Source organism: Castor canadensis, chromosome 9 (assembly GCF_047511655.1).
Source record: "Castor canadensis chromosome 9, mCasCan1.hap1v2, whole genome shotgun sequence".
Taxonomy (NCBI): domain Eukaryota; kingdom Metazoa; phylum Chordata; class Mammalia; order Rodentia; family Castoridae; genus Castor; species Castor canadensis.
The window spans coordinates 138,596,224-138,623,972 of record NC_133394.1 but is presented as its reverse complement, the minus strand read 5'-3'; the positions used below and the strand labels follow the sequence as shown (position 1 = coordinate 138,623,972).

The 27,749-nt window shown below is 37.9% G+C and overlaps 1 protein-coding gene and 1 non-coding gene across 3 annotated transcripts in view; one reads left to right on the top strand and one right to left on the bottom strand.

The window, feature by feature from the left end:
• The window catches only part of Kcnip4 (potassium voltage-gated channel interacting protein 4), a 1,065,442-nt gene extending 1,039,968 nt beyond the window's left edge, over positions 1-25,474 (bottom strand). Inside the window, exon 1 of one of the 2 annotated variants that reach the window (XM_074042533.1) lies at positions 25,235-25,474. In XM_074042533.1, the coding sequence (XP_073898634.1) occupies positions 25,235-25,295 (61 nt within the window). In that variant the 5' untranslated portion in view covers positions 25,296-25,474. The remainder of the gene's footprint in view (positions 1-25,234) is intronic. The other variant, XM_074042531.1, reaches the window with a different exon arrangement.
• Positions 18,664-18,794, top strand: LOC141411259 (small nucleolar RNA SNORA51). The gene has a single exon (XR_012436064.1). It is a non-coding gene; the product is annotated as a small nucleolar RNA SNORA51 (small nucleolar RNA).
• Positions 25,475-27,749: the final 2,275 nt, after the last annotated feature.

Here is a 27,749-nt window from a genome sequence, read left to right as displayed (position 1 = left end):
AAAGGTAGATCCTTCAATAAAATTGAAAGGTTTTAATTACAAAGAACATGAATTGGAACCAGGGTGGCAAAAACAAGAGATCCACTATAAAACCCTCACCCAGTTCTCAAATTTTGTTTATTAGATAGATACAATAGACACTATTCCTTGCAAGGGAATATATCACCAATTAATAAAGAATTTGGTTATTAGGAAAAGTTGCTAAAGTACAGGTACTAAATTTGTATACACCTGTGTGGAGTCAACTTGTTCCAGAACAGAATAGACCAGGTGGTTCAGAATAGGACTTTGATATTCTCATCAAATGACAGCAAACTATTTGGCCACACTGTCACCTAATTTACATTGGCTTACAGATTTTATGTCTACCAAGGAGGTAGTGGTAGGAAAAGTACATTTCTAGCAGCCTTCAAAAATGTGTATAGGAGAAATTAATCTAAATCAGAATAGAAAAATTAAGAATAAAGAAAATAAAACTATGATCAAACAGGAACTTTAGGTGCTGTGAGTCTCATAATATGAAGTATTTTGAGGTGGGAAAAGTACACTTTTGCACCCCATACTAAGTGGGAGACTTTGAGAAACTGGATCCCAGCAGAAGTTAGGACTGATAAATTTGAAAACTGGTCCTCTTCCTACCACTTCATATTAAGATGCTCGCCAGCAGAGATAGAAAGAATAATGTGATTTTCATATAAAACAAGCTTTAAATTTTCTTATGGAAAAGTCAATAACTAAAAGCCACTAAGAGAATTTTGGCTTTAAGATCATGTCCAGACAAAATCAGTGACTATAGTAATTGGGACAGATAATTTTATCAAAAAATTAGACTAAGACATATTAAATATTTGAAGGGAAGATATTACCAAAGACAACTGAAATTTAGCCACCCTTCCCTAAGCCAATCCTGCATTCTTGTTACTCCGTTTACCTGGATTAGTGCTATTACATCTGTGTCTCATGAAGGGCGTGCTTACCTACAAGTGACTTCATTAGTAACTAAGGAGAAACATAAACAAAGAGTATTCCATAAAGCAGAACCTTGGATTAAAATGTGTAAAGGACAAATAGGATCCTTCCAGAAGGTAGCTTACCTCAGTTGCCTAATGACTGACTAAACAATTTAGCCCACTGTATAGAAGAGAGTTTTGATTTAACAGCTCCATTCCTAGAGCAAAACGTGGATAGATACAGACTATGGTGTACTTTTCATATGATGCATTTCTGTCTTTTTCTAAGTGAGCATATAATTGCAGTTTACAATTGCACATTCAGAATACAGGAGCCTCTTCACTTTGAACACATATGACCAATTATAAAAATCTATATTCACCTGTGATTGAAATGACCATCAAGCACCTAGAAATCTTGATTTAGAAAACAAATGATAGCCGGATAAAACTTGGGTTTGTCATTATCAAAAAGAGAAGTAGTACATTCCAAGTATTTGAGAAATGTTAAACATTTATTTGGGAAGAAGATTTGGTATGGATGCAGAATCCATAGAATGCTACCATGGCATTCAGCATGAGTAGCCTACTGAGCAATCTCTCCTGTTTACCCTGTTAACAGAAATATGATTATGTTTAAAGTGGCAATATGCCCAGCTCATGAGATGAACTATGATTAGTCTCCGTGGATAAATCATGAAATTCCCATAGTTCCTTGCCAAGTACTCACTTTCCCAACCATCCTTACAGCTTCTGGTAGACCTTAGGAGTAAGAATCCCGAATAAAGGAAATATTTTCCTTTCTTTTAAACAGTTATTTTGTAACACTAAAGCAATATATGCAAGGACAAAAAATTTTTTAAAAAGTCACTTGCTGGGGATAGCACAAAAAAAATGGCAGAATCTAGACCATAATTTTTATTCAGTAAACAAGTAAATCAACTTTATAAAGACTGACATCACAGTTGAGATTTCCCTTCTAGATGAAAACAGGTCTACTTCAGGAGCTAACTCATAAACTCTGAGTAGGATATAGAGTAAAGTACATTTTTGAAGAACAGAGGAAAATGTTGAAGATCAATTCTCATAAGAACTGACTTCTTTTCAAAATTATTATTGCACACTTCTTGAAACTGCATCACCTTTTCTTTACATTGATGCTGAATGTGTATAGTATATGGAACTGTTAATAAGCACAGAAATGGTCAAAACCATATGAACACAGACAAGTATTTTAATGTTACCAAATATTATTCAATATTTGCTTAACAGTTATCAATGTGCTGCAAATACAAATACAAAGAGATGTCAACAGAGACAATCATCACCTGTTAAGAAGGGCACCAAATCTTTAATTTGCTTCAAATCAGCTTACTCCAGATTGTTTAATTCTACCCTACATTGATCTTTTTCACATTTCACAGTTTTACAAATTCAGATCTCATCCTGAAAGTGTTGTCTATTCCATCAATGGACTTGTAATCTGAAGGCCAACTGTAGCAGATACATTCCTTTATTGGCCTGAGTTTTCCTTATTTAATCTTTCTGCAGTATTTGCAATTTTACTTCACTTACTCCACTTAACATTATGCTCATTCATTTTTATTCAACAGTTTCTTTTTTAACTCAATCTCTCAGTAGCCTTTGACTCAGCTATCACTCCCTGTGTTTTGGTTTCCATGGCACCACACTCTGCTGATTTTGTTTTTCACTTCTATCTCTGACTCTTCACTCTTGGTGCATTTTTTTGGGTCCTTCCTCACTCTATCTCTAAATGTTAAGGAGTTCCAAGACATAGTCTTCGCTTCCTTATCTTTTTTATGCAAAATCTTGCCACAAGTGATCTCATTCTGTTCTAATCTAAATAAAATGTATACTACAAGGCTTAAACTTTTACATTTTGAATCCTCATTTCTCCTTTGAAATCTATTATCTAAAATATCAAACTGCCTTTTTTTCCTGCTTTTTCTTCCTTTGCAATTGCCACATTTAGAATAGCATGATCTTTTTTTTACATTTAAAGTTACACTTTCTACTTGAAACCTCCATAAGATACCTAAGAGATGCCTTAACCATAACATAGCCAAAACTAAATTTCTGGGTTTTCTTCCTCTGTCCAATTTTTTCCATCAGTTTTTCCTAAGTCAACAAGCAGAAATACCAAGGAACAGTAGCTCAAGCTAAATGCCTGCACATCATCCTTGCTTCCTCTCTATCCTTCACTGTCCACACCCATCTCATCAGCAATTCTGGTTACTCTACCAACACAAAAGATTTTGAATTTGTCTACTTCTTTCCATAGACATTCTGATCCCAATTTGGTTACCAACACCTACTTCCTGGGATACCACCTTAAGCTCCACACTCATATGCTTTCTTCTATTCTCTCCTCACCATTGATTCTCCATAAATTGAACAAAGTGGAATTTTTAAAAATGTAAATAATATTCCATCATTCTCTGAATCAAACCCTCATAATAGTGTCTTATGCCAGGTAAAGTCAAATATAATTCCCTTCTTCTGGCCTCCAAGGTTTCCCCTTGCATGACCTGAACCCCAATTCTCTGTAACTCATCTCAAATCTCCCTACACTCTAACTGCTCTGCCTTCATTTCTGACCCTCATATAATCTACTTATTCTGTTTTAGGGTTTTCTAAGAGCCATGTCTTCTATCTGGAAAAGTTCCCCCTAGATAGTCACATAGATGACTTTTTATTATGATCCAGGCCTCTGTTCATGGGTCATCTCTTTAGAGAAGACTTCTATAACCATAAGCCTCAAGCAGCCCAACTACTACTTTTGGTTCATTGTGCTATTATCCTTTCAAATACATATTTGGTGAATGAGTAAATACATTTATTGAGTTCCTAGGCACTAGAGAAAGTGCCCAAAGTTTCATTAGCTCCTGTGCCTTGGAAGAGGCACTCTCTTTTACATTCTTCATGGTTTTAAGATTAATCAGGAAATATATTCTGGAGTCTTTTCTCCACTCATTCAATTAAGAAATATTTACTGTGCCAAACATATACAAAGAAAAATGAGACAGCAGATTCATTATCTCGTGGCATAGAATGGCATGAAAGTGAGTAAGTATAGTTTAAATTTATATCAAACAAACTAGTAAGGTTACCTATGAATACTGCTTTGCGCAAAAGGGCCAGGAATGGAGAATGACAAAATCAGTAATGGGTGCAGAGAGAAAATGACATTTATCTATACCAGTGAATCAGAGGTTAAGTTCTATAAACTGAAAGAGGAAAAGACTGCATTTGTTTTATTTCTCAGTCTCATATAATGATAGTCCAAACATGACAAAGACAGGAGGGATTTCTTTCTCCTGATATATCAAAACTTGAAAGTCAAGTTTTACTAAATTCAAGGACACTACTTCCAAGTGTCTTGTGTAATTCAATCTTACACAACTTTATATTATAATCATGCAAGGAGACAGATTATACAGAAATATGAAGTAGATGCTCTCTGAATTTTCCCTCCCTCTCGCAGCTGCCATGCTTTTCTCTGCCAGCCTCCACTGCACTTTTTCCATCACCACCCACTGCCTGTGACCCATGGATTTCCATTACTCTCTGCTCTCTGATACAAAGGAAATTCTATCAATAACAACAGAGTGGCCTGCTCCCTGGCATTACTCAATTCCACTTTCTCAGTCCACCTGCCCACTTGAGATACCGTTCCTTCTTGCTACTATTATCCAAATGCTTCCAGTTCTTCAAGTGCAAGAAGCTTATCCTTCAGCCATTCTAGGCCACCATGAGCTTATCCTTCTCTGGCTACCTACAGCATTCACAGCCTCTGGTGACTATTCAAAGTTATTTATAAACCTCTAGGGATTGGTGTTTTAACTCTCATGTGTCTGAGTCTTAGTAACTTCCTAACTAGATTAGAGTTGTTTAATATGGTGGTCCTATGTCTTCCATTTCTTATGTACCCATACTTGCAGAGAACAGCGATCTTACCAGAGGAAATGTCCACTTGCCAAACTCCAGCAACTTACCTGCAAGCAAACATTTATTCCCATAGCACCACAAGAGTTAGACACAGGTTAAATCAATCATTTGGTCCTCTACCTCTGCTCTGCAGATTCTTCTACAGCTAGACCAACAATTTTAGGTGTCGATCTCTTGCATATCAAGAAATTAGCAGATATGAATATTCTCTAAGATAAATTAATGTTTCTTATTAAATAAAGCAAAAACCTTGCCTCCAACTGAATAGTCGTATAGCTGCAAACAGTTTTCAGAGAAAAGATGGATAAATTCTATTCGTTAACGAATTTCTATACAATTCAGCATACTATCTTTGCATGAGACCTCTGAGTTAAAACCAAAAAAAAAGTTTTCCCCTCATCTACAAGAGGCAGTCTGCCATTACCTCCATCAGTTATATAATGGTCAGTGTTGACTCCACCAAATTATAATTGGGGAAGTTCGTCTGCAATTTCAAGCAATTTTCTCAATACTCACAATGGAAGAATTCTTTCATTCACATGTGTCTCTTTTCTATTCCTATGTCCCTCTCCCCCTTCCTCCTTTACTTCTTTTATATAATCTAGTGTCTTCTTCCCCCAGTTCATCTTATTTGGGGGGCAGGGTCTGACTACATAGCCCAGGCTGGCAATCCTCCTCTCTCAGTCTCCAAAATTCTGGAATCATAGGTGTGCAGTACCAGGTGTAAAGAGTAGAAAGAGCAAAGGCTTTGCAGTCAGGTGAACATGTACTTGAGTCCATCATGCATATATACAAGATCTTGCTGTGTTTCCTGAAGAAGGATGTTTAGCCTTAATGAACCTCAGTCCCTACATCTGTGAATTGGTGATGATTCTAATCCATGGGATGCAGATTTGAAGATCCAAGGCATTTGCATCCACATATACTCTAAAACAAAGCCTGGTACTTATTGAGGCAAAATAAATATAAAAACTTCTCTATGCAGCTGCCTTCATAGGTTGAAAAGTACAATGAAAATAGCAGAAATATGATCTTCATTTTTGGATCTTTTTTCCCCTTGCTTAATCAGTACCTGGAAGGGAGCCTAGTGCAGATTAAACATTCAATATATATAAGTTGAACCATATTGAGGTTTTCTTTTCCTTTTGGATTCAAAGAATAAACCTCTGGTTTGGGTCAGTGATGAATTATACAGTCAGCTTGGCTAGCAAGACCTAATTCCCTGAAATAACATATGTAGCCCTTGGGCACTGTTGAACAGCTTCACAACACTTATACACAGACAGTGAAACTTATAAATGGTCTTGTATATAAGCTTTGGTGGATCATTAACATACAAAATAGATTAAACTACATAAAACTGCCCAATCCATCACATCTGGCATAAAAATATCTTTAATAAAGCTCAAGTGACAACTAGATGAATGATTTCCAGAAAACTTAAGACTGATTTAAATCATGAAATGTTCTGTAATAAAAAAACAAGTCACCTTTCTCCCACCAATACTCAGAAAAAAAATCAGTATTTTTTCAGGAAAACAAAATTTTGTAGCTAAAAAATTAATATTTTAGAAGCTAGTTGGTGTTCTTTTCTCCTGATCAAAGAGCCCAAAATGAAGAAAGCCTAAAGTTTATGGCTCTTGGAGAAATAATAAGTATCTAGAATAATCTTCTCCCAATTAAGCTGTAGCTAATAAATCCATAGCAGTCTCTGATTTTCAAAAAGTGATGCTCCCTTCTATTTCATTGAATATTAAAATTATAGAATGTGAGTTATATGAATTTCTCACAAAACTCAGTGAGTTCCTCTGCTGTTTTAAAGAAGAACCTCAGTTCTTGACACTGCTTCTAAAGACCAACTTTCTTTCCACTATTTATGTAGTCAATACATATTGAGGCACTGGGAATACAAACAAGAATAAATCACCCTCACCCAGAACCATGTAACCTTTCAGAAAAGATAGAGATAGTGATAAAATATTGCACTAATAATATTTAGCACTAAGAAAGAGTAAATACTTACTAGTGCAGCTAGATCTCAAAAACATGACACTAGATGAAAAAGTCTTAAAATACAGCAGTTGTGTAAATTTAACATCACACACATGAGCACATTATGCACTGTTCATGAATATCCACATTTGCAGATAAAAGAAAGCTAAAGGGAAATGAAGGAGCATAAACCACATTCATGGAAGTGGTTATAACTAACTGAGAGTGATGAAAGCTGACAATATGGATATCACTTTTATTGCTAATATTTTGTTTGTTTTATGTAAGTAAGGCTGGAGGCAAATATATCCAAAAATTGTTAATCAGCAATTTGGTATAGGGAAACTTCAGGGTTTTTTTTTTCTCTATACTTTTCTGCAGTTTTATAAGTGGCTAAAATTTAAATAGACAATTAGTTGTACTGTGGTACAGGAAATGCTCTCTACAATACATACCAGGTATAAAATGTTACAGAAGATGAGTCTCTGTATTGCCCAGTCACTTCTTTAAGAAGGCCAATGTCCACAAACATACTGAAATTTCTTTTGTTTAACAAAGGAATTACTCCCTCAAGAACTTCTCTTTCTATCCTGATTCCTTCTCAGTGAAAGAATTCTTTGAACATGCTTTATTTCATTTCTTTACTGACACCTAACCCCATTGCAGCTTGGCTCTGCCCCACTTAAATTACTTCAACCTCCTAACTGCCAATTCCTTTCAGTTCTTATCTTACTTTACCATGCAAAGCACTTAAGATAATTGACTAAGTACTAGAAAAGTTTCCTTCCCTTGGCATCCACATTACTACTCTTGGTTGTCATTTCTTTTCCCTCTCTCTGTGTTCCATCTCTAACTCCTTTGCTAGTGCCTTCGCCTGGTACAAATCACTTAACTTTAGTCAACTGCCTCTAATAAACCATTCTGAGCTCTGTTCTCTCCCTACATAACCTCCTCTGCTTTCATGGATTTACCTGCAATCCACTTGTTCCTAAATCATTATTACTAACCCTTTGTGAGACCTTGATACATACCTTTAACTGCCAGCTGGCTACCTCCTGCCTTGTCTACCAGTATCTCATTCTTGGCATGTCCTAAACCAGTCATATCCTCCCTGAAGATTAATGTTGGATATATGGACAGCTCCTCTACTCTTACTTGATCCTATACTTAATGTCTTATTGATTATGCCTGATAATGTGTCTCTGGACTGTACCACTTCTTCTTACCCACCTCACTTCTTTAATTCTGGTTTTCTATTCCACATGGTCTATACTGCTTTTCCAACTAGTCCCCTATCCTTTTATGGAACTCTCATTATTTCCTTCTAAAGATAAATAATTCACATTCACTAGTTTTATACCATTCAATAGCATGCAGATTTTAGTTTTGATGCCTCAGACATAAATGTAAGGGTCCAAAATAATCTACCACCATCTACCATTCTAGTCTGGGTTTGGGTATATCTTCCCACTGCCTACATTCAGGCCATATAGACTTCCCTGGAACTCAATGAATATGGCTTGAGTTTTCACACAGCTTTACAAAGGCTTTTCTTACTACCTCAAAATCCCTTTCTTCTACTTGATTAATTTCAACAGATAGTTTTAAGCTCCAGTTGTGATCTCATTTTCCTCTGCAAAGTTTCATTAATTTCCTGAGCAGGTAGTTATTGCTGCATGTTTGCCCACATGGGACACTGTACATGCCTCTACATTAAGACTTAAGTCATACTCGCCTGACGGATACTCATCCATATGTCCCTGTCTCCCAATGGACTTCCTGCAGGAGCTAGATATTTATGCTTGTTTATTCATTTAACAAATATTTTATAATGTACTATCAGGAGGTGCTATTCTAAGAACATGGAATATACAATGGCAATAGAGATAATCTCTAAATTCGTGGAGTCCAAATTCCAGATAACTGTATTGTGATCAGTAGTTCTCAGTCAAGATTTGAAGGTGTTTGTGTACAATAGTAAAGCCATTATGAAATGAGAGTGTTCTTGTATACTATATATGTCATGGTACTCAATCTCTAATTACAGCCCATCTTTCACTTCTTTTCCCTAGACACACAAATATGCAATTACTACAGGAGCTCTAAATATTTAAAGCACAGCTTGTTTTAATGGAAACTATCTCTTCTGATGGACTTTAATAGGAACAAATTGCACATTGTTGTTTGGTAGTCAATGTTAACTCAAGTTTCCATAAATTGGCAGACAAAGGAGCCACACAGTATGGATTCAAGAAATAGGAATAACAACAGATGAGCTCTCTGAGGATAAGTTAGAAATTTTCCATATGTTAGTATTGATGACCTGTATCATATGCCTTTCAGAAATTAGAAATAGTACATATGTGTCTCATGTAATCTTTGAGTATTTGTAGACAAAGTGATGGAAGCTTCTCTAGAATCAGCACATTCATCATGCATGAAATAGTGAGAAACTCAGAAAGTATAAAGAACATTCCCAAAATAAAACTATGAGCTATAATATGAACAATGCAGAAAGGTTCTCAGTTGGGAGGGAGACAGCTGCAGGTGGCCTGAAGCATTTCAGAAGAAAGAATAGTAAACCATGGCATTTCAAAACAACATTACGCCTCTAACATTTGACACTTCTATAAGTGAACACATACACATATATGGAAATTATCTGTTGATAAAATAAGATATTGTGATAGTTCAGTGCCTCTCATTCCTTTTCTAAAGTCTAGTATACAAGACTTTTCTCTTCACCTAATAAAGGATAAAGAGAAATACCTGCACAGGCATTACTTATATTCACTTTATTGATGTCCTGACAGGGATCAATCCTTTTCTGTCCATCAACTGAGCATGCCTTACTCATAAAATCAGATAAAAGGATGAGGTGAACTAGATCAGTGGCCTTCTGGTATAATAACCACTGTTCGTGCACAACTGGCTACAGGAATAAAATATTCTATTTCTAACATTTCTATCATTATCTAAGAAAAGGAAGAAGTTAAGCTTTACCAATCAGCATTCATCTATAAGTGCATGTATGTGAGTTATGAAGAAATCTTAAAATCTGTAGGCACATACTCCCATGATTTTATAACTTGGATTCCATGATCAAAATATTTAGGAGCCTGCTAACCTAGACAGCAATTGAGTTCTAAACAACAGATTTGAGTTTAGGATAGGTAGAAGAAGAAAGGTAGATAAAAGAAGAAAGGTAAATAAAAGAAGAAAGGTAAATAAAAAACAAAACATTGAGAAGAGAAGCTATAGGATGATTGCAGATCACCCAAAGGTCAACAGCAAAAGCCATAGTCAATAGCTGGCTGATAATTGGAATGTCTTCTTATGCTTTTTGATACATGTAGGAACCCATGTAATAAGACTTTTTGCTATCTAGTTCCACTGTCTAAAAACTCTGTTCACCTCTTGTTGCCCATATAGCAAAGTCCAAATTCATAAAAAACTCAAATTCTAAACCATCTGGGACCTATCTGCCTCTCAAGCATCAGTCAGTCATTATTCTCTCTCTCTCTTTCTTTTCTCTCTCTCTCTCTTTCTGTCCTGCCTTCCTTCCTCCCTCTCCCTCCATTACTTTCTTCAGTTCTTCAATGATGTTTTCTATTCTTAATCCTGTCTATCTCTAAGTATAATTCAAATCAACTTAATTTCTACTTCCTTTAAGAGTTATTTTCTGATCCCAAAAACAGAGTAAGTTTTTGCCCATATGTTCATATAGCATCCTATACTCACTGTGCAGAAATTCTCAGCATACTCCTAATGTATTAAATAGTTCAAGGCCTTTCTTTGTTGCCAGTCATCTGGGAGGACAGAGAAGATATCTGTAGCCTCCCAACATTCACGACATTTGAATTACAAAAAAAACCAAAGTGATAAATAAATGTGTTGATTGGATTAGGTTGAGCGGAATGCATTCTGTAGCCCAGAGAAAAAGGTTGTCTGTCATTGATCTACCATTTGATCCAGCAATACCACTCTTGGGGATATACCCAAAAGATTGTGACACAGGTTACTCCAGAGGCACCTGCATACCCATGTTTACTGCAGCACTATTCACAATAGCCAAGTTACGGAAATAGCCAAGATGCCCCACCACTGACGAATGGATTAAGAAAATGTGGTATCTATACACAATGGAATTTTACACAGCCATGAAGAAGAACGAAATGTTATCATTCGCTGGTAAATGGATGGAATTGGAGAACATCATTCTGAGTGAGGTTAGCCTGGCCCAAAAGACCAAAAATCGTATGTTCTCCCTCATATGTGGACATTAGATCAAGGGCAAACACAACAAGGGGATTGGACTTTGAGCACATGATAAAAGTGAGAGCACACAAGGGAGGGGTGAGGATAGGTAAGACACCTAAAAAACTAGCTAGCATTTGTTGCCCTTAACGCAGAGAAACTAAAGCAGATACCTTAAAAGCAACTGAGGCCAATAGGAAAAGGGGACCAGGAACTAGAGAAAAGGTTAGATCAAAAAGAATTAACCTAGAAGGTAACACCCACGCACAGGAAATCAATGTGAGTCAATGCCCTGTATAGCTCTCCTTATCTCAACCAGCAAAAACCCTTGTTCCTTCCTATTATTGCTTATACTCTCTCTACAACAAAATTAGAAATAAAGGCAAAATAGTTTCTGCTGGGTATTGAGGGGGTAGGGGGAGAGGGAGGAGGCGGAGTGGGTTGTAAGGGAGGGGGTGGGGGCAGGGGGAAGAAATGACCCAAGCCTTGTATGCACATATGAATAATAAAATTAAAAAAAGAAAAAAAAAGGTTGCCTGTGATCTCTGTAAGTGATTATTTATTGCAATTGATGGCAGAAATATGAGGCTTACCTAACAGTTAAAACAATATTTGACTGTTTTTTTTTTTTACCAGAACATTTAAAGTCACATCATTCTCTACTGGTCAACAAATATTTGAGTGCCCCCATGGGTTTGAGAAGAGTGCACATTCTTTATTCTGATTGGCAGACAGCGAACAATTAATTAAAGCTGCATTCATTAAGGAAGAATATTAAAAGGATTCCTAGCTTATTCTGGTAGTATGAAGGATAGCTGGAGTTCATAGCTTGCAGTAATGATAAAATTCTCATTTGGTTACTCTCAGCAAGCTTGCCTGAGTCCAGTGTCTACAGGAGGTAGTCAGAGATGCAAATTAAGTTCAAGCAGTGAAGGGAGGGGTGGGGGAGTCAGCTATGCAAATGCAATGCTCCAGATTGAAATCAGGGCTTTACATGTGATGAGATGCTTCCTACAGAAGCTTTTCTGTGCACTGCACTTCTAATACCCACACTGCCCCAAACTCATACCTGGCACTAGTTTGCCCAACCTGGAATTTCCATTAGCCTTTCAACTCTAGCTGGGTGTCACTGAAGGTTGTTTTTGTTGCATTCAAAGCCTTTTTCCCAAAAGAAAATAAAAAGCTGTTTTTCAAAAAGCTAGGTACGAAGGTTCCCTCTTCCCATGAAAGATCACTTGGATTGGGTGGGCACTGGCTTTGGACCTTTCCCCTGAATGTGCTATAGAAACCCAAAGGAGTTTTTCAATTCATTGCCATTTATCTCTAGATATAACCAAACTAGACAACAAGCACTAAATCTGCTAAGCTGAGACCAGCCTTCCTACAAAATCAATTCAGCCAGCCCAGAAAGTCACTTTTCACTCTTTTCTGACCTGTCCCGGCAAGACAGTAGAGAAATCAGAGTACAGAGTGCAGGCTGTGGAGCCAAGATGCCTCTGTTATTACCATCTTGATTAATATCTTTGCTCTCTAATCACTAGCTCTGTGACTTTGGGAAAAGTTCTTAACATTTTGAGCCTTAATTGACTATCAAGGAGAGTCAAAACCGTCTGAGCATTCCTCTTATTAGAGTGTTCTTCCAGCAACCCAAATATAATATTTACTTTTGATCCAACACACACACACACACACACACACACACATACACACATGCACACACATTTTCCTTCTTCTGTCTTCTAGATAGCTTCTCATCAACGTGGGCAAAGGTCTTCACCCAGCCATCCAGGTGGGAGATGGAACATGGCCACAACCATCTCCTTGACTCTGCTCCTCCTTGGTCTCCTGCCTCATCCCCCAGCACATCTGATCAGTTACAAAGTCCATCCATAATGTCCCAAGAATCTGCCACCAACACTCTTTGAGAACTGGCCATTCCAGTGGAAAACCATGATGAATTTAGAGTCTACAAACTCTATGTGCACATATGCATGTAGTATACATAGCATTATAGTATAGAATACAGAGATGAATACAAATATTTTTTTCATTTAAGTGTATATAAAAGCTTTGAGGGAAAGTACAGCAAGTACAAAGGAATAGAGAGATGCAGAGTAAGTTGTTATATTAGGTGGAGTCATTGGAGAAGTGAAGAAGCAAGGATGCAGGCCAACAGAGTATATGGGGCAAGAATGGTCCATACATTCATGAAGAAACTGAGCTACAGAAAGGCTTTATCATGCAGTAGTACACATGGTATCTGAACCTTAGTTCTGACCTAAGAATCTTATCCTTAACCACCATTCATCTCCCATCCATGTCCTGTAGCAAGTCACTCTGTTAAGCACTGGATTTTTTAAATTCTTATAATCCTTAAGAGTCAACATGTATGGGCATTCCATGTGCCAGGCACTGACAGCCATAAGACTCACATCTTCACTTTCTCCCCCAGCTCTATCATTTTTGCCTGGTTTCATGTCCACTGTCCAGCCTTATTCCTCACGGTACTACAACTCAATTTTATCTTATCTAACTCTTTTGATTTTAATCTCCACGTATCTCTCTGCAATTGGTTCCCAGATCTCAGTGCCCAGTTTAGTGTGATGGCCAGCTTCTTGGGATCAATACTCCTTCTCATTCATCTCTCATTTGTTAATGTATGTCACAGTGCTGGATACTTACTAACTGTGTGCTTCTCTGAAATGAATGAATCTTGAACTCTCCATTTCTAATTGCCTTTGAGAATTTGACCTGGATATTTTCCCAACACCTCAAAATCAATATTCCTAAAAATGAGCACATTATTTTTTTTCTAAAACCTATTGCTTCTCCTATATTCCTTGCTTCTCATAATGGCACCACAAGGTACCCTGGTCACCAACCTCTCCGACTTTCTCCTCTCCAGCCAGTTCACCTTCCATTCCCACTCCCTTTACCCTGTTCAGTCATTTGTTTCCTCTTACCTAGGCTAATGCAACCATCTCCTAATGACATCTCTGTCATTGTGCATCCTACACAGCTATGCAAAATTAGTGTTTCCCATTCTGTCACTCTTCATGAAATTCAACTATCTCCCCTCTTTGTACAGAATCTATTCTCAATCCTTTGTTCCAACCCAGATAGCTCATTGCCTACTGGCTATCCTTACCATTTTGATATTCTAGAAGGCCTTAAAGATTAAACACCCCCAAATTGGTCTTAGATTATTTCAACTAAACTTCCTCTGAATTTCTCATCTTCAAATATTTATGTCATCAACCAGTTACTCTAGCCAGAAATTTGGAAGCTATCCTAGGATACTCCTTCTTTCTCATAACAACCTATTATTTAACTACCCCTCAAACCTCTCAGCCTTATACTCTTATCTTGTGTGTACTTTTTATTCTTCCCCACATAACCAATGCCTTAGTAGTTTTTCCAAGATGTCCAACCTGCACTTACTGTCACAGCAGGTCTCCCTGCCTGCTTTTTAATCTCTGTCTACTTGCCACATCACTATAGTAATCTTCCCAATGTGTGCACGTGATCATGCTCTGTTTGTGATTAAAATTCACTAACTGTTCCCCAGTGAATTCATGTCCTGAACTCCCCACACTCTAGTTTCCCATCTCACTGTTCCCTTTTTCCCAACATCTCTATGGCACAGCACAAAATTTCTTATGGTGTCCTGACTGTACCACCCTAATCTCTTGATCCACCCTTAGAACCATAACTTTACCAACATGAAATACCCATTATCCCATCTGTCATCTCCCCAGGATTGCCATCCTCCAGCCCATCTATTCTAGATACCTTCCTTTGACACAGTCCAGCCTGTATAATGTGACTTCCATCTGCTTTCAAAGCACTCTGTACTTGTGCTATCACAGGTCTTTTCATATTCTAATTTCCCTTCCACATTTCTATCTCTTTAACTAGATTCAGAGTTTCACAAGGGATATTTTACCATCTCTGCATTGTAGAACTTTGAGTAATACTTGGCAAACAAAATTCAATATATATTTTATGAAAAAACAAACTGGTTTGCATTTGGAGATGCTGCCATTGATACAGGGGAGTTGTAATATTATTTAGTCTACAGGTTAATACTGCTGTTGTATGTAAATTTGTTTAGAGTTAAATATAACTTTATGAAACCAATATCACTTTAGTAATAAACCATGAGATCATGGTAGATCTTCTCTGTGATCCTTTGTTTATTATTTCACCAAAGCCAGGGTGACAGCTAATGATATTCACTGAGGACATATAACTTGTTCCTTGGAAGATATTTAGCACATGCCTTTGAAGATGAGATACACTAATGTGCTCTTTGTAATTAACACATAATGTAGATAAAGTAGAATTCTTGGGTGCAGAAGGGAGATATGATTTAAAAATTTACTTCCCCACGACCAAGTAGGCTTTATCCCAGGAATGCAGGGGTCGTTCAACATATGAAAATCAATAAACGTAATAAACCACATTAACAGAAGCAAAGACAAAAACCACTTGATCATCTCAATAGATGCACAAAAAGCCTTTGATAAGCTCCAACTCCATTTCATGATAAAAGCTCTAAGAAAACTAGGAATAGAAGGAAAGTACCTCAACATTATAAAAGCTATATATGACAAACCTACAGCCAGCATTATACTTAATAGAGAAAAACTGAAACCATTTCCTCTAAAATCAGGAACCAGACAAGGATGCCCACTATCTCCACTCCTATTCAACATAGTACTGGAATTCCTACTTCCTATATCCTTTTACATTGTTGCCCTTTTACATTCTCTAGTATTTACTAATGGTGTCCCTCATATCATAGGCAATTGATAAGCATATTTTAAATGAATAGTCATTGAATAACATCATCAAAAATATTCCTAGAACTATAAGAACATAAATAGCCTAAGGCTGAAGTTATAACTGTTACTGTTTGAAATCTGAAATTCTATTCCAATGATATTTATGAAGTCACAACCTCATGCTCGGGTATTCAAGGATAAATAGAACTGTATTTAAAATTACAATATTTCTATAAAATACTGGTTTTTAAAATGACTATTTTTCACTTGGAAGCTACATTCAGAACTTTAATTTTACTAGGAGGGTTTATATGGATTTAGCTGCAAATTCTGTAGTTCAATTATGTCAGAAGTGCTAGCATTTATTACCTTCCAGCTTTGCAAGTTATGTGTGTGGACATTTTAAAAAACAAAACAAAAATCTTTACTAAACTGTGTCTCTATTTAAAATGGGTTTTCTGAATGCTCAGAAGGAGAATTCCCTCATTCTGTCTTTGCATACTGTTGTATCCTACAGAATCAACCTTCCTTTTTCACAGTTGTCAATGCTTGGTCTGCATTCTCCTTGTTGTTGCCTCCCAAGATCTCCCCCCACCACAACCTTCAAATTAAGGGAAGGTACCTGTGTTTCAGAGTCTGTGCCAATTCTCTCAGAGCTCACAACTTCAGCAGAAAGTGAGGATGAAACTGGACAATAAGAGGAAAGAGAATGGATACAGATTGCAATAATACTGAGTAGCAAAATAGGAAGACTCTTAACCTTAAATTAGATGGAGTTTTTAGAAATAAATGGTAAGGAAAGAAAGATTTAAGAATTCTTGAGTAGGATGTGAGAAAAGTTTAACAGAATTTGATTTTCATATGCACTTGCAATATTAAGTAAGATATAATAATATTCTTATGATAAATGATTGACCCTCAAAATTAAATTTAAAAGTTAGAGGGATGCTCTACTTAATTTAGAAATTCCAATACTAATCTGCAACGTGTCTGCTTTTACTTGAACATTATTTAAACTGGCAGTAGGAGAACTGAGAATTTTCAATTTTTTATCACTTTCTTTAAACAGAAGTTATTACTCATTTTTACTCATTTTATTCTTATAGTCATATTTGTTTTATGAAAAAAGTGGTTTTCTTCATACACTCCCGCTATTATAGAAAGTTTAAAAAAATTTTTTAAGTAGCTTAATCTTATAATGTCTTGAAGTGGTTGACAAAAATGTTATGATTGGAAAAATAGCAGGCAGGAAGAAATTGAACAAAACAAGTATAGAATTTCTGGCCCGGTTCTTTTGATAGCTTTATTCTGAAAGACCCTAAAGAGAAAAAGGTCAAGTTTAATATTACTGTGTGTTTCCACTTGCAAAAGAATGTTACTTGCACCAACTGGAAGTAATCTTGCCTTTAAACATCCATCTCACTTTATACTTGACTCTGTTATGGGAATGGCTACTTTAAAAGATACATGATCAGTCATTCCTTGCCCTCTCCATTATAAATACCCTTAGGGAACATTCAGTAACTATCTCTTAAATAAACAGTAAACTTCCTGAAGAAGAATAACCTTTTTAGTCATCCTAAGGCCAAGTAGCTTCTCTGTAAATATTTTCAGGGTTAATCTCATTTCATCATTAGAGGAGCCCTGTAAACTACCAGTAGATATAATTGCTGTGATTGTATACCTGAAAAGGGAAAGTAAGAGCAACATTATACTCAGTGGCTATTTTATCTGTTCCACCCTTTCTAAATTAAATAAAAATTTCTCTAAATTAAACTTCTCTCTAAATTAAACTTGTTCTTAGAACTGTATTTGGCAACGTTATTTCAGAAATGTCTGTCAGTTCTACATTATTATTTGTTTTTAAGTTCCCTGCAGATATAAGACAAAGATGAAGCCACAATGGAATGGGCTGGAATAGAGTGTGTATCTCTACCTTTAGGTATTACCATAATATAAGACACTTTTATTCATTTAATGTATTTCTGGAAGTGTTAACCATAATCAAAACATGGATTAAAGGTACAGGGTATACTTTTTAAAGTCATTTCTTCATACTGTCTTAATAAAAATTCATTAAAGTACAAAACCTTACAACCCAAAATAAAGCCACTGACAGAAAATCCATTCTGAGAATTAGATCAGTTTCACAGGTACATGTGATATATTCACACAATATTATTACAAAACTCATGGAGACACTTAAAAGTCATGTCTTCTAACAAATAAACAGATTTGGGGACACTCAGAGATACCTTGGCATCCATAACAGTCTGCAGACAGCACTACATAGTCTGGGGAGGAAGGCAGAATACAGTAGTTACTGTATCAGTCAAATTTGATTTTGATTCCCATTTGGGCTGAAATCATGTCATTTCTTAAATAAGTGGCTTCATTCAAAAAATCCTCCAAAATATTACAAACTGCTGACATCTGGACATGAAAGTCTATTTTCCTCCAAAACATTTTTAAAGTAAAGACCTTTAAAAATGCCAGTTCTAATTCCCTAAAGACATTTTATTCACTATTCATAGCAGATGCTGCCTAAATACAAGAGGGGATACTTCCTTAAGCCAACCCACATTTTAGGTAACCCAAAAATTACAAACTATTGTTGTAAAATGTTGTGACTATTTATTTTTTTACCTAAAAATAAGTGGAAGCAGAGTGTAATATTTAGGTGAAGTAACTCTTAAATTTCAATAATATGCCTCGTGGTACTTACCACAGGCTGTGTTTTTGCATTGACTGTATAGAAAAAGGAGGCAAAGTAACCTACCCCATGTGCACCTCAGCCTAGGCCCTGTGCCTGGTCTGAATTGTGAATGATGAGACATGGGATGGGGAAAAAAAAATAAAGGTCAATAATATACCTCTAGGGTATTTAATGTGATAACCCATTTCCAATGAGCCAGGCATTCAACCACACTGGCAGTATTCACTCAAGAAGAAAAATCACTCTCAACATGGGTATGAAAGCCAAATATAGAATATAGAAAAATTCAATATATGCCCCTGTTAAAATGTTTCTTTCTATTGTCCGAGTATGTGGAGAGCTTTACCGAGTCTCTCCTTACTAGGATTTTCTAATGCCGTGTGCATATTTATACATACAGAGAAGCTCACAGCAAAGAGACTGAGCAAGAAGGGAGACCGTCACAATGGTGAGAGTAAAGAAGTGAATTTCATCCCTTTTTCAGCCTTGCCACAGTCCCCTTTCCTACCTGCCTTTCCTGACACAATGTACTATAGAAATGGATATGTATACATTTAACGATGCCTCCATGCTTTAATTTTTCCATTCCCTTCCACAAACACTGTTATAATGGAAGGATTTCTCATCTGATAGAGGTAATGATGAGGATGACAATAATGATGGCAGATGTAATAGTGAAGATTTTTAGACAGTAGTTTGGGAAATGACAGAAAGATATCTCAGTAACATACTCATGGTAGTATAGAATATCACAATTACATTTCAGGCATTCATAACTAATCTTGCACTGTCTTATTTTGGGGATGAGCAGGAATCAGGAACAGTGACAACAAATTACTGGGGGACCCTTGAACTACTGATCTTGAAGACGATATCTGGGAGATATTAAGGATGAGATATACTCACAGTAACAGCATCCAAAGACAACACTGACTATTACTCTAACTAACTACAAAGAAAATATTGAGCACCTATTAAGTCCTTCTTCAGAAGTAACGTATACTCTCACACTCATGACACTATAGATCCAAGAGTATGCAGAGTTCAAAGGAACGTGATGTTGATGCCATATTACTACATTCATAAGTAGACGTTGTCGGGTGACTAAAAGACAGGAACCAGAAATAAATGTCACCACCAACAGATGGTTTAATAAGCAATCAAATGTGAACTGTAATTTTGGGTCCTTGATAGGTGTACCAGAGGACACCATGATTATAATTTAATGAATATGTTCTAATTACCTACTAGCATGTGAAGCATCATTGTGTAAGTACTTCCTAAGAGGTTTAAAGATGAGTAAGACATGTATGGTATTTGCTAATGAGGAGCTATAATTTAATAGTGGAAAATGAGATAAAATTATTTATTCTGTTTTGTTTAGATTCAGATCAAAATAAAAGGAAAATGACCTATGCAGATTAAAAGAAAATTCTTAGGGGAGGGAACAGAGAGAAGTCAGTACACTGCATGAAAAGGACACTGCAATGAGATGGGTCTGGATGAATGTGCAGAGTTATATATATATAGTGGGTAAACACACAAGACATATCTGGGAACTAGGACACAGTCCAGTTCGGCTAAATAAGACATAGATCTGAAAGAGTCATGAAGTCAATGTTGAGGTAGAAAACTGCCACCATTCTGTGAGAGCCTTTAATATCAACCTAAGGCAATTGTAAATGCAAAAATGAGACCTGTTGAAACCATTCTAGGAATGGGGGTGGGGAAATAAAGGAGAGCAGTGGAGGAGGTGAATTCAAGTATGATATATTTGATACATTGTAAGAACTTTTGTAAATGCCATAATGTACCCCCACCCAGCACAACAATGAAAAATAAACACATAAATAAAAATAGAACTGAATGAAGGCATTAAAAGAGTTTGTGCAGAAGAATGGTAAGGCTCAAATCAGGTTTTAGTAAATTAATTGGTTTTGAAAGGGAATGGCAGTTAGTTAAACAGTATGCAACCATGATGGTATGGAAATGATGCTAAGACTATAACCTTGGGTGGTAGACTAGGAACTGATGTAAGAAAATGAGTCCTAGTAACCTATTTGATGTAAAGATAAGAGTAACACAGCAAAGGACATGCTTCTGCCTTTTTAAAAAATGCATACTTCAAAACTGATGCCACAAATTAGAGATAAGGGCAAAACAGTTTCTGCCTGGTAGTGAGGGGGTGGGGGGGGAGGGAGGGAGTGAGAGAAAGGGAGGGGGTGGGGAGAAATGACCCAAACATTGTATGCATATATGAATAAAAGAAATAATAAAAAAAATGATGCCACCATTTACAAAATTTGGACAACAATAACTTGTAATAAGAGGAGAGGATATATCTTTTCTGATGCACTGACTTTAAGGTGATAGTAAAACTTGTTGTTCAGTCTGAAAACCAGGCAGTGAAAATGTCTAAGTAGCATTTTCGAAGAGGAAGATACCAGGTTATAGACTGTACATCAAAGTAAAGATTAAAACAATAATTAGATTATGGAGAGAGTACAGAGAGAGAAGATAATTAAAATAGGACCTGTGAAAATTGCACAAAATGTGCAAAAGAAAAGCAGTAAGGATCATAAAAGGAGAGGGGAGTGATGTAAAAAGTAGAATAACTCAGGGCCATAGAAAGCAAGGGAAAAGACTACATTCATTCATTATCTGTTGTTGAGCAAAGAGCACATGTCAGACCTCACACTACATACTGGGAATGAAGTGGTGGCCAGGACATAATAGCTTGGCTCTCAAGGAGCTCACATTTGGCTAAGGGATATTGGTGAAGCATCACAGTGAGTTCAGGAAGATGTGAAAAAAAGGCATTGGGACCTTTAACCAAATGAAGGGTTTTTTAAAAGAATTGGTCAATTCATTGCCTAAGGGTGAGTAAACTTGTAGTAGTAAGTATGGTTTACTAACCTTAAACTATTTTCAAGAATGGTAAAGTCCCCTTGAACATAAAAACACTTATATTTTCTCTTTTATCTCTCTCTCTCTCTCTCTCTCTCTCTCTCACACACACACACACACAAAATCTCACACTCACACTTTAATTTACTTGAAATAGTCCCTAAGGAGGGAGGCTATTAAATAAACAAGCAGTCTGTTATGAAATATTGAAAAGCAATATTATCGACATGTTCTGGAAAAACTATGAGAACAGGAAAACAAATAAAGGAGAAAAGAGAATAAGAAGGGCCATATATTTAATCCCAGAGGTATGTCTTCAAAAAACAAATCAACCACTGTCTGGACTACAATTCTGCAGAAATCTTGCACACATATTTTATATTGTAGGCCTCATTAATTTCCAAAACATCTACTGCCTTACTCAGTGGAGGAGGACATAACCACTGGCCAGAAAAAAGTACAGAGTAGGGGAAGAACTAAGGAGCTTCCTGAATTTTCATATTTCACTCTATTTACTAAATACTCCCCTACATTTGTGTGACAGAAAGTAAATAGAATAATGACTTGTATGATGAAAAGCTCTTTTACAATTCAGAATAAGTGAACTTTTCAATATTACTCTTGTGGAATTAACTTGATTTTTACTTATCCTTAATAAACACAAAACTTAATAAACATAATAAATTCATCAAAAAATAATTCAAAATTGAAGATTTTTCCCATGACTATTGAAATATACATTTTCCTCTTTACTTTCTCTTGTAGATTACATCACATAACATCTGCCATCCCTAAATTCGATGGCACAAATTAAGGACAGCAATGAATAATTTTGTAGTTCTTTTCCTCTGACCTTCTTTTTTATTTTCTTTCAAATGTAAGGTTGAATTATCTTCTCCCTGCATCTCTCTACTGATATCAGGATTATGTTTGATTTTAAGCAGGTGAGCAAAATAATGGGAATAGACAATGAAATGAAAAATGTATTCTGGGCAGGCTTTGTGTTTAATACAGAATTCGATGAGCAGCAGGGTAAATCTGAGCTCTCTACTTCATAAGACACTATCTATATTTATATGTACTCATGTAGCTTCTCCATTTTCTGTACTCTGTAGCACTAACAGTACCAGCTACAGTGACTTAGAAGTGGTGCTTCTAGAAATATTAAATGATTTTACTTGTTGAAAACAGAGCAAGGAATGAACTCTTTTACTCATATTTTAATATAAAGTTTTAGCAACGTAATTTGACTCTGCTCCCATCTTTTCTGACATTTTCCCTCTACTTTCTTTTCATGTGGTTTTCTGCTTTGCTTTTTAGTAAATTATTTTTCACAGTGTTCTGATTCTAAGTAAAGTATAAAATACACACACACACACACACACACACAAATACCTGCAATCCCTATCTTCTCTCTCTTCTCCATACATTTTCCTGGAAGATTTTTCCATTAATTTTTGTTTAAATCTGATTAAATCATATTATAATCCTCCATCCTACAGGTACATATTCAAGGGAAAACCATCAGGTTCCCAGTTAGTGGGGAGGAGTAAGAGGTCAGGAGCTGTTCTTTTAAACAAGAACTGAGAATTCAAGCCTTTAAAAATGACAAACATCTTTTTTTTTTTTATCCTGGATTAGTAAAGATCACAAATATAACTACAAATAACCAAAGTACTAAAACCAAAACTATTGTTTGGTGAAAACAATATAGATCACCTATTTGGGGGATCCTTCTCTAATAGTAGCTTTAAAACAATAATAGCAAGAATGAAAATAATGCTATGAAGTATTTTTTCTTTAGTCTTATTGTATGACTATTAACTTGAAAACTTGTGAACACAGTTCAAGAAACAAGTGTCAAATCAGTTCTAGCCAGAAAACTCCTCACTCTCAGCATCACCTTTAGCCAAGATATAATCAACATCTTTCTATTCTCCAAACAATGAACACACGCTGGTTCTACAGATGGTACTACATTTTTCTATTATTGACATTTGAACAGTATCATATTCCCCCAAAATGACTTTTATCTTTGTTTCTCATTTATAGATTCTGCCCCCCCCCCATGGTACGGAAGAGAGAGTGGATATACTGATTAAATTCCCATCTGGCTGATCAAAATCTAGTTGCAAAAAAGCTGCTATCACTGAGAAGGTACACAACACGAGCCACCAGCCCCCTTCCTGCCTACACACACTCCAAAGTATATCCCCCCCAACTTGCCCAAGCTTTTATTTCCTTACACCTCCTGTGCAGGAAAGCTTCTCTAATAGGACAGCAAGCTCTCTACCCCCTTCTTATTGTAAGGAACTGGAAAGAAGAGACCCTATAAATTCAACACTTGGCCCAACAATTACTCAGCCTTCTATACTTAAAGCACTATTCTGAAACACTTCGGTTTTGAGAAGATACATCGCAGCTATGTTTGGTGCATGAGCGAGCAGCTGCTCCATGAAACTTGGAGCTTTAAAGGTGATGGTCATATTATTTTTCCCAGACGCTAAAGGACCAAGGGTTTTCTCTATAAAACTTCATACTCAGCTGCGACTAGTGTCCTCCCGGTCACAATAATCTAGGAGAGAAGGGAAAAGGAGGAGAAAGTCCATTTCTCCTGCCTGTACATTTTTGAGTGATAGACTCAAGCTGTTGAATTGGCTCCATTTCCCTTAGTACTAAACAGTTGGAATGCATAAAAACCTCCTTCGTCCCAACTTTCCAACTGTCAAGGCCATCTTTTTCATCTTGTAAACCAATGACACTGTAGCCACACATGACCTGTTTGTTTACATAATCTAGGAAACCTCAAACTCTTCATCCTATTCTCAACAATCACCTTCATCCGATTTATGGCTCCTCTAAAAAAACACAAAAAAACAAAACTCTACACATCCAAGCCACGTCAAAACAAATCAGTGCAGCCCAAGATGCTTTGTGGGAGGGTACCACCCCTCTTTCTTCATGGGTCCCACTAAACTCAGAGAGATGCTTTCGCAGAATGCCCGTTTCTCTGAAAGCCATGCTCCATGTAGAGTGCCCAGTACCTTTCCAAGGCTGTACTGGATATAAATTATTTCTAACTGTCACTGAGGACCATTTTCCCTGAACACACTAAACTGAAGCTAGCGATAAAACAAGACAGAAGCGCCTGCGGAAGCCTGTGACATCGGAAACATACCGCCTGCATATTACCAGGAGACGAAAATAAGAGTTTTAGCGAAAAAATGTTTGGCAGCATGAAGGAAAAGTGGAAGGAGAGGATCAACAATATTTCAGCTCATTTTTCCCTAGGTGTTAGGGGAAGAAACAGTGCGGGTGGAAGTCATTTGGCAAAAGCATAAACAACATTAGAAATTTTCAGGGAAGGCAAAAGTACGCAGAGGATCGCAGGGGACCCTGCCACCAGCGAGTTTCAAACACACTTCAAACATCTTTTCCTCCTCAACCTGGATCTTTGCCTGCACCCCCTCTCCTTAGTACCCCATTCTCCCCGCTCCCACCTCGCACTGCCAGTCCTTCTTGGGTGACTGCCTCTCGTGCATAGAAGGCAACAAAGGTCCCCCGCCCCCCAGATGAGAAATGGGGAGCCCCTGTCAGCTCGCGAGGAAAGGGGGGGTGGAAGCTGGGCTCCCGCTCCCATGCTGATTGCATCCTACCGCCTGTGGAGCTCGCCTCCTCCAGCTGAGCAGAGATGCTTTCCACCCTCCTCACATTCATCTTTGGGGTTGCGTGGTGCAGGAGCGAGACTTGGAAGGCAGCTGGCCCAGGGGCGTCTGTGGCTGGGTCTGGCACCCGAGCGCACCGACGCTCGGCCCTGAGCGTCCGTGGCGCTAGGAGCTGGACTCGGCGGCGGCGGCGACGCGCAGAGCCGGGTGCAGAAGCGCGCTGGGGCCGGCGGAGGGCGCCGGGGGCGCAGCACTGGGCTCCTTGGCGGGGGCGACCAACGCGGGGGCGACGTGGTGCAGGTGGCTGGAGAGCGGATGCGCGGCGCAGTGCGAGGTCCCTCCCCGCCCCCTCCTCTAGCCGCCCGGGCGCCGCCCCTGCCACCTGCTGACAAGTCACAGGATGGGGGATTAAGGGGACGGACGCGGTGCCTCTGATGACAGAGCAAAGAGACCCAAAAGAGACCTGGGGCGACTTAAGGCCGGGCAGAGCACCTTTTGGAGAGTTGGCAGTTGGTTATCAGCAGGTGGCCCGCGTCCAGGACCCCTTCTTGATGCATGTAGCACCTGGCTCTGGGGAGGGGCTCAAGACACAGTCCCTTAGAAAGCAAAGAACTCGCCGCTGAATGCCCCGGGGGCTCAGACTTGCACAGCTGGACCCAACGCAGTGTCGCATAAAGTTAGGATGAGTTAGAAGGACGCCCGAAGGGAAGCGCAAGGAGATGCCCTTCTCCAGCACCGGGCACAGCGCCATGAACTCCTAGACAGGAAACTTTCCCAACTGAAGCTAAAACCACTCATGCGACTTGGCGAGGTGCTGGGAAACACGACTTCTAGACACCAAGGTGAGCAGCACAGGGCGGAGGTGAAGAGTGCCACCTTGGAGGGAGGAATGCAGTAGACAGGGAGGCATTTCGGCCAAGTTTCTGTGGGAAGGTTTCCTTTAAGGGCTCCCTATTCGAAGGCATGGGATAACAGCTACCATGGGCATTCATCACCCAGGGTCATTTGCCTTCTTAAGCAAACCAAGGCCGGGAATAGTTGGGAAAACAAAGACAAACCGGTAGACTACTTGTGGCCATGGTTACTATTTGGAAAATTGACATTAAAATGCAGACTTTTGTGTCCCCGGGAGTTAAGTTGTATGAAGCCTCTTTTGAGAGGAAAGGTCAAGTTGACCAGTTCTGTTGGTAAAGCAAATTAAAATTCCCCTCCACTCTCAGCTGCACCACCAATTGACCCTGACATGGGTAGAGGTCATTTCTAAGGGTTTGTAAAACCCTTCTCTCTCCCTGTGGCCACCTGATTATACACTTGTCACAACGTGAAATTTTGTCTCTTTCTCCATGTAGGTATCAACAGTCACTTTCGTGCCTTTCTCTTTACCCTTAATTAAAAGATTCATTTGGTCTTTTGAGCCCTTGTAGCATGTGCTTGTACGTTTCTTATATTGCCTCTCACTCTCCTAGTTCATAGTTAAAGGAATAAATGCTGACACCACATTGCCTATGATTTGCAATCATTCACTAATTACAAATCATGTGACTTGGTGCAAATTATTTCCCTCTGCTATAACAGGGTACCTCTTTATTGATTCATTGAGAGGAATTGAGGAAATCCGTAGATGTAAAGATATCTTAGGAGTAGTGCTTCACATACAGTAATCACAATGTAAGTATAAGCTATTCTTATTATTGAAGTTGAGAACAATATTGTGTTGACACAGTAATTAGCAAAATTCCTTGCACAGAGTTGTGCACCTTCACTTAACATTTTTTTCATTATTCAACAAACATTAATAAAAACTACTAAGTAAGTACAGGGCACAGTTATAAGCACTGGGATAGCCACAGTGAATACAACAAAGTCCTGTGGGTACTGACTTACCTTCCAAAGTGCAAGGGAGACTGATACAAGGTTTGATCAGTAGGGGAAGGACTCTTTAGGGAGCTGGGGAAGGACTCATCAAAGAGGCAACACTTAAGAGGAATCCTGAGGAAAATGAAGAACTCATCCGTGGGCATTTCAAAGGAAAAAGAACTTCTGGGCAAAGGGAAAAGAAAGGAAGGAAGGGAGGGAAGGAGAGAAGGAAAAGAAGGAAGGAAGGAGGGAGGTAGGGAAGGGAAAGAAGGAAGGAAGGAAGGAGGGAGGGAGGGAGGGAGGGAAGGAAGGAAGAGGAAAGAAAGAAAGAAAGAGAGAGAGAAAGAAAGAAAGAAAGAAAGAGGGAAGAAGAGCAAAAGAAAGGATGGCATGTTTCTGGAGCAGCAGAATGGGTGGTATTCCTGGCATGGGGAGGAGGGGAAGAATAATAGAAAGAAAACAAGGGTCAAAAATAAAACTGAATCACATGCAGTCTAACATTTATTTATTTGACTTTATAGCCAGTGTGTTTTCCATTCTCACAGTCTTTCTCTTAACAAACCTGCTCTCTGTCCACTCTAGCAGATTTTATCATCCACTCTGTGCCATCTTCTACCACCTGGACAACCTCACAGCAAGCTTCCAACTA